This window comes from Oncorhynchus kisutch, linkage group LG16 (assembly GCF_002021735.2).
Source record: "Oncorhynchus kisutch isolate 150728-3 linkage group LG16, Okis_V2, whole genome shotgun sequence".
Classification (NCBI taxonomy): domain Eukaryota; kingdom Metazoa; phylum Chordata; class Actinopteri; order Salmoniformes; family Salmonidae; genus Oncorhynchus; species Oncorhynchus kisutch.
Window position 1 is genome coordinate 4,347,788 of NC_034189.2, and position 8,550 is coordinate 4,356,337.

At 42.8% G+C, this 8,550-nt stretch overlaps 1 protein-coding gene across 2 annotated transcripts in view; it reads left to right on the forward strand.

Moving 5' to 3' along the window:
• The first annotated feature begins 860 nt into the window (after positions 1-860).
• The window catches only part of LOC109883474 (cyclin-dependent kinase-like 2), a 30,533-nt gene continuing 22,843 nt past the window's right edge, over positions 861-8,550 (forward strand). For both annotated transcript variants that reach the window (XM_031791624.1, XM_031791625.1), the window contains exons 1-2: positions 861-1,130; positions 7,489-7,683. In XM_031791624.1, coding sequence (XP_031647484.1) covers positions 963-1,130; positions 7,489-7,683 — 363 coding nt within the window. In that variant the 5' untranslated portion in view covers positions 861-962. The remainder of the gene's footprint in view (positions 1,131-7,488; positions 7,684-8,550) is intronic.

Consider the following 8,550-nt stretch of genomic DNA (forward strand, 5'->3'; position numbering starts at 1 on the left):
GCTCACATCAGGAAGTTAGTTCTACTACACGCGATCTATGTATGTGCGCAATCAAACACCTATTGTTTTCATGCAACCATTTAGGCTGTAGACTATGAAATATTTTATTTCATGCAAACAACGTTGAAATGTACAGAAAAAGTATTTGGTAAATAATATTGTTTAGTCTAACTACCTGTCACCTCTTTTTTTTGTCTATCCGTTCGCAGGTTAGCGTTTTTTCATTCCTGGATCTTGTTCTGGAGATAGCTCTGCATAGTGGTCACTAGCTGACACCAAATCATACAATCTGATTTTAAACCTAACCCTAACCTTAACTACACTGCTAACCCTAATGCCAATTTTTTGATGTTGACAATATAGACATTTTGACATTTGCAGCTGGTCATTCAAAGGGAAAATCGCTCAGTACGGCCTCCAGGACAAGACTCATGACAATAAACGTCAACCTGCTATTTATTTGTGAGTGTGTGTGTGTGTGTGTGTGTCATATTGTGTGTAACCTAGTGTTTTTTCTATAGAGTGTGTGTTATGGTGTGAATCTGTTATAGAGTGTGTGTTGTAAAGTGTGTATTATAGACTTTGTGTGTTGTATTATCAGTGTGTGTAGCCTAGTGTGTGGGTGCGTGTGTGTGTGTGAGTGTCTGTGTTGTAAGATATGCGTGTTGCAGAGTGTGTGTTATAGTATGTTTTAGTATGCGTGTGTGTTATAGAGTGTGTGTTGCAGAGTGTGTGTAGCCTAGTGTGTGTTATTATAGAGTGTGTGTTGCAGAGTGTGTGTAACTATAGAGTGTGTGTTGCAGAGTGTGTGTAGCCTAGTGTGTGTTATTATAGAGTGAGTGTTGCAGAGTGTGTGTAGCCTAGTGTGTGTTATTATAGAGTGTGTGTTGCAGAGTGTGTGTAGCCTAGTGTGTGTTATTATAGAGTGTGTGTTGCAGAGTGTGTGTAGCCTAGTGTGTGTTATGGAGAAGTATGAGAACTTGGGTATGGTCGGCGAGGGAAGCTACGGCATGGTCATGAAGTGTCGTCACAAGGAGAACGGGAGGATCGTGGCCGTTAAGAAGTTTCTGGAGTCAGAGGACGACAAGACAGTCAAGAAGATCGCTTTGAGAGAGATCAAGATGTTGAAGGTCAGTTGGAGTTTAATAGATTAGAATCAAATAGAACATAGTCCAATACAACAGAATCAAATACAACAGAATAAAGTCAAATATAATATAATTAAATAGAATAGATTAAAATAGCACAGAATATAATAAAATAGATTAAAGTAAAATAGAACAGATTAAAACAGAACAGAATATAATAAAATATAATAGATTAAAATGAATTAGAATAGAATGAAATAGAATATATTGAAATAAAATAGAATTTAATCAAATAGAATATATTGAAATAGAACAGAATCAAATAGAATATATTGAAATAGAACAGAATCAAATAGAATATATTTAAATAAAATAGAATATACTGAAATAAATTAGAACAGAATCAAAAAGAATATATTGAAATAGAATAGAATAGAATCAAATAGAATATATTGAAATAAAATAGAATAGAATCAAATAGAATATATTGAAATAAAATAGAATAAAATAGAATATATTGAAATGAAATAGAATATATTGAAATGAAATAGAATAGAATCAAATAGAATATATTGAAATAAAATAAAATATAATATATTGAAATAAAATATAATATATTGAAATAAAATATAATATATTGAAATAAAATAGAATAGAATCAAATAGAATATATTGAAATAAAATAGAACAGATTCAAATAGAATATATTGAAATCAAATAGAAGTTCAAATCCCAGAGCTGACAAGGTACAAATGTGTTGTTCTGCCCCTGAACAAGCAGTTAACCCACTGTTCCTAGGCCTTCATTGAAAATAAGAATTTGTTCTTAACTGACTTGCCTAGTAAAATAAAGGTAAAATAAAAATAAATAAATACCAGGAATCGGCAACTGGCAGCCCTCAGTCGGGGGGGTCGACCTACTGTTGAGAGTTAGAGTAGTAGAATACACATGGTGCAATTTTGAAATGTTGGTTGTGCATCAGGAGTTTTTAGCCCACGTCAGAAAAATGATCGACCGGGGCGTTCCCATTGATTTTGTTAGTCACACTCACTCAAATATCTTCTATTTTTTTTAAACTGCAAACATTTCTCTCCATCCTATGGCAAAATGTGTAGAATTTCAGCAAATTTGCTTAAAACTGCAAAAATAAAAACTTTGCCCCATGGAAAAATGTGTAGAATTGCTGGAAATTAACTCAAAAACTTTTTGATTGAGATAATACTTACTCATGTACTGTACCTGTGGGTACTATGTACTGTACCTGTGGGTACTATGTACTGTACCTGTGGGTACTATGTACTGTACCTGTGGGTACTATGTACTGTACCTGTGGGTAGGGGGTGAGAAGCAGAAAGTCTGGGTAACTGTTTAATTATCTGTTCAGGAGTCGTATGGCGTGGGGGTAGAATCTGTTCAGGAGTCGTATGGCTTCTGGGTAGAATCTGTTCAGTAGTCGTATGGCTTGGGGGTAGAATCTGTTCAGGAGTCGTATGGCTTGGGGGTAGAATCTGTTCAGGAGTCGTATGGCTTGGGGGTAGAATCTGTTCAGGAGTCGTATGGCTTGGGGGTAGAATCTGTTCAGGAACCTTTTGGTCTCAAACTTGGCACTCCGATATCACTTGCAGTGCAGTAGCAGAGAGAACAAACTGTGATGGGGGTCTTTGACAATTTTTAGGGCCTTCCTCTGATATGGTATAGAGGTCCTGGATGGCAGGGAGTTCGGCCCCAGTGATGTACTGGGCCGTACGCACTACCCTCTGTAGCGCCTTGTGGTCGGAGGCAGAGCAGTTTCCATACCAAGTGGTGATGCAGCCAGTCAAGATGCTCTCGATGCTGCAGCTGTAGAACCTTTTGAGGATCTGAGGGCCCATGCCAAATCTTTTCAGCCTCCTGGGGGGGGAAGAGGCGTTGTTGTCACCTATTCACGACTGTGTTGGTGTGTTTGGACCATGACAGATCCTTAGTGGTGTGGACACTGAGGGAGCCCGTGTCCGAGGAGCTCTCCACAGTCTCCACTACAGCCCTGTTGATGTGAATGGGGGCATACCCGGCACTCCGTTTCCTGTAGTCCACGATCAGCTCCTCTCATCATCGTCGGTGATCAGGCCTACCACCATCGTGTCTTCAGCAAATTTAATGATGGGGTTGGAGTCGTGTCGTGGGTAAACAGGGAGTACAGGAGGGGGCTAAGCACGCACCCCTGAAGGGACGACGTGTTGAGGGTCAGCGTGGCGGATGTGTTGTTACTTACGCTCAACACCTGGGGGTGGCCCGTCAGGAAGTCCAGGATCCAGTTCCAGAGGGAGGTGTTCAGTCCTAGGGTCCTGTGCTTAGTGATGAGCTTGAAGGGGACTATGGTGTTGCATGCTGAGCTGTAGTCAATGAACTGCATTCTCACGTAGGTGTTCCTTTTGTCCAGGTGGGAAAGGGCAGTGTGGAGTGCAATAGAGATTGCGTCATCTGTGGTTCTGTTGGGCGGTTTGCAAATTGGAGTGGGTCTAGGGTTTCTGGGATAATGTTGTTGATGTGAGCCATGACCAGCCTTTTAAAGCATTTCAAGGCTACAGATGTAGACATTGTCATTCTTGGGCACAGGGACTATGGTGGTCTGCTTGAAACATGTGGGTACTACAGACTGTGTCAGGGAGATGTTAAAATTGTCAGTGAATACACTTTAGTACATGTCCTCGTATTTCATCGGGCGTTAGTAGCCATGTGAATGTTAACCTGTTTAAAGGTCTTAATCACATCGGCTACGGAGAATGTGATCACACAGTCGTACAAAACAGCTGGTGTTCTCATGCATGGTTCAGTGTTGCTTGCCTCAAAGCGAGCACAGAGCGTATTTATTTTGTCTGGTAGGCTCGCGTCACTGGGCAGCTTGCGGCTGGGTTTCCCTTTGTAATTCGTGATAGTTTGCAAGCCCTGCCACTTCCGACGAGCGTTGGATCTGGTCTAGTAGGATTCGATCTTAGTCCTGTGTTGACACTTTGCCTGTTTGATGGTTCGTTGGAGGGCGTAGCGGGATTTGTTATAAGCGTCCGGATTTGCACCTAACCAACAGTGCAGTTTCAAGAAATACGGATAAGAATGAGAGATAAAAGTAACAAGTAATTAAAGAGGAGCAGTAAAAGATAACAATATATACAAGGGGGTGCGGAGGCTATATACAGAGTATTACGGTACAGAGTCAATGTGGAGGCTATATACAGAGTATTACGGTACAGAGTCAATGTGGAGGCTATATACAGAGTATTACGGTACAGAGTCAATGTGGAGGCTATATACAGGGTATTACGGTACAGAGTCAATGTGGAGGCTATATACAGGGTATTACGGTACAGAGTCAATGTGGAGGCTATATACAGGGTATTACGGTACAGAGTCAATGTGGAGGCTATATACAGGGGGTACCGGTACAGAGTCAATGTGGAGGCTATATACAGGGTATTACGGTACAGAGTCAATGTGGAGGCTGTATACAGGGGGTACCGGTACAGAGTCAATGTGGAGGCTATATACAGGGTATTACGGTACAGAGTCAATGTGGAGGCTATATACAGGGGGTACCGGTACAGAGTCAATGTGGAGGCTATATACAGGGTATTACGGTACAGAGTCAATGTGGAGGCTATATACAGGGTATTACGGTACAGAGTCAATGTGGAGGCTATATACAGGGTATTACGGTACAGAGTCAATGTGGAGGCTATATACAGGGTATTACGGTACAGAGTCAATGTGGAGGCTATATACAGGGTATTACGGTACAGAGTCAATGTGGAGGCTATATACAGGGTATTACGGTACAGAGTTAATGTGGAGGCTATATACAGGGTATTACGGTACAGAGTCAATGTGGAGGCTATATACAGGGGGTACCGGTACAGAGTCAATGTGGAGGCTATATACAGGGTATTACGGTACAGAGTCAATGTGGAGGCTATATACAGGGTATTACGGTACAGAGTCAATGTGGAGGCTATATACAGGGGGTACCGGTACAGAGTCAATGTGGAGGCTATATACAGGGTATTACGGTACAGAGTCAATGTGGAGGCTGTATACAGGGGGTACCGGTACAAAGTCAATGTGGAGGCTATATACAGGGTATTACGGTAGAGAGTCAATGTGGAGACTATATACAGGGTATTACGGTACAGAGTCAATGTGGAGGCTATATACAGGGTATTACGGTACAGAGTCAATGTGGAGGCTATATACAGGGTATTACGGTACAGAGTCAATGTGGAGGCTATATACAGGGTATTACGGTACAGAGTCAATGTGGAGGCTGTATACAGGGGGTACCGGTACAGAGTCAATGTGGAGGCTATATACAGGGTATTACGGTAGAGAGTCAATGTGGAGACTATATACAGAGTATTACGGTACAGAGTCAATGTGGAGGCTATATACGGGGTATTACGGTGCAGAGTCAATGTGGAGGCTATATACAGGGGTATCGGTACAGAGTCAATGTGGAGGCTATATACAGGGGGTCCCGGTACAGAGTCAATGTGGAGACTATGTACAGGGTGTACCGGTTCAGAGTCAATGTGGAGACTATATACAGGGGGCACCGGTACAGAGTCAATGTGGAGGCTATATACAGGGGTCCCGGTACAGAGTCAATGTGGAGACTATATACAGGGTGTACCGGTTCAGAGTCAATGTGGAGACTATATACAGGGGGCACCGGTACAGAGTCAATGTGGAGACTATATACAGGGTGTACCGGTTCAGAGTCAATGTGGAGGCTATATACAGAGGGTACCGGTACAGAGTCAATGTGGAGGCTATATACAGGGGGTCCCGGTACAGAGTCAATGTGGATACTATATACAGGGGGTACCAGTACAGAGTCAATGTGGAGGCTATATACAGGGTATTACGGTACAGAGTCAATGTGGAGACTATATACAGGGGGGAGCCGGTACAGAGTCAATGTGGAGGCTATATACAGGGGGTACCGGTACAGAGTCAATGTGGAGGCTATATACAGGGGGTACCGGTACAGAGTCAATGTGGAGGCTATATACAGGGGGGAGCCGGTATAGACTGAATGCGCTCAGCTCTTTAGCCGCCAGTTGCTCTCGGTGTATCCACTATCGCTTAGTGTGTGCATGTATCGTACAATGTGTCCATATGGCAGAGGGAGACACATTTATAACTAGAGTGTAGAGGCCTGCCCACCATCCTGGAGCCCCCTCTGTACAAAAGCCCACCATTCCATCCCATGGAATATGTTTGTTGTCGATACACTGAACATCCCCTGTACCGTTTCTCGGCGCTCACAGCTAACGTCCATTTGCATAAGGTAGGGAGTTTTTTGAGTTGTTCAGTCAGAGTTAGACATCTGGGAAAAATATAGATGAAAAATGTCTTGGTAGATAGTGTGGTACTCTACCTCAGGCAAGCAGAAACTCGGGACTTCCTTAATATTAGAGATTGCACACCAGCTGTTGTTGCCAAAGAGACACCCCCCCCCCCCCCCACACCTCCCCTCAGTTTAACAGATGCAGCTGTTCTGTCTTGCTGATGTATAGAAAGAAAAAACAGCTAGATTTATATTTTCCATGTCCTTGTTCAGTCACTACTCTGTGAAACGTAGGATAGTCCAGTTCTTCAGGTCACGTTGATAGGATAGTCTCTCTAACAGAGCTCATCCAGTTTATTCTCCAGTGATTGATAGGATAGTCTCTCTAACAGAGCTCATCCAGTTTGTTCTCCAGTGATTGATAGGATAGTCTCTCTAACAGAGCTCATCCAGATTATTCTCCAGTGATTGATAGGATAGTCTCTAACAGAGCTCATCCAGTTTATTCTCCAGTGATTGATAGGATAGTCTCTCCAACAGAGCTCATCCAGTTTGTTCTCCAGTGATTGATAGGATAGTCTCCAACAGAGCTCATCCAGTTTATTCTCCAGTGATTTCACGTTCGTCAATAGAACGGAGGGTAATGGCGACTGTCTCGTTAGATATCCCGCATGCCGACCTCTAATAACTCCGCCTCGGGCCTCGTCTGAGTGACGGGGATTTGGATTTCGCCTCCGATTTGTAGAAATAAAAGTCCACATTTAAATCGAGGTCACTGTTTTGATGTCCAGATGAAATGATGGCCGAAACATTATTTATAAAATAGTTAAGATCGACGGCCAAAAAAATAAAAAAAATAGTTCAGGAGCCGGTAAAATGGCGGCCATCCCCTCTGGCGCCATTCTCTCACAAACCCGGACCCGCAAGCCACTGTGGCCCCTCATGAGTATTTTTTTGTGTGACCCCCAATCAAAGTTGCCCATTCCTGACATATACAAATGCTAACTAACTAACTAACTAACTAACCAATCAATCAAAACAACCAATCAATCCATCATTTTGTTCCCGCCCTTTCTCCAGCAACTGCACCATGAGAACCTAGTCAACCTGCTGGAGGTGTGGAAAAAGAGACGTCGCTGGTACCTGGTGTTTGAGTTTGTAGAACGTACGGTGCTAGATGACCTAGAACAGAGTCCAACGGGACTAGACTACAGCCGCCTAAGAAGATACGTCTACCAGATACTACGGGCTATCTCCTTCTGCCATCAACACAATGTGAGTGGAGTGTGTGTGTGTGCGTGTTTGTGTCAGAGGAGGCTGGTAGCAGGAGCTATAGGAGGACGGGCTCATTGTAATGGAATTAATGCAACGGTATCTAACACATGAAACATATGGACGTGTTTGACTTAGTTCTGTTTATTGCATTCATTTGAACTCCAGCACCACCCCCCCTTGCGTGGATAACGACACTGAGCATTTTTCTAAAATGTGTTATGAGATTGGAGAACACATTGGAAGGGATCTTAGACCATTCCTCCATACTAATTTATATATGAATGTATACGTTCGGAAAGTATTCAGACCCCTATTCAAAGACCCCTTTTTCCACATTTCCACACTTCATATTCCCCCCAAAAATAAAAAATAAATTTGTTTTGCAAATATGTTAAAAATAAAAAACAGAAATACCTTATTAATTTAAGTATTCAGGCCCTTTGCTATGAGACTCCAAATTGAGCAGGTGCATCCTGCTTCCATTGATCATCCTTGAGATGCTTCTACAACTTGATTGGAGTCCACTTGTGGTAAATTCAATTGATTAGACATGATTTGGAAAGGCACACGCCTGTCTATATAAAATCCCACAGTTGAAAGTGCATGTCAGAGCAAAAACCAAGCCATGAGGTCGAAAGATTTGTCCGTAGAGCTCAGAGACAGGATTTTGCCGAGGCACAGATCTGGGGAAGGGTACCAAAACATTTCTGCAGCATTGAAGGTCCCCAAGAACACAGTGGTCTCTATCATTCTTAAATGTAAGAAGTTTGGAACCACCAAGACTCTTCCTAGAGCTGGCTGCCCGGCCAAACTGAGCAATCAGGGGAGAAGGGCTTTGGTCAGGGAGTTGACCAAGAACTCGATGGT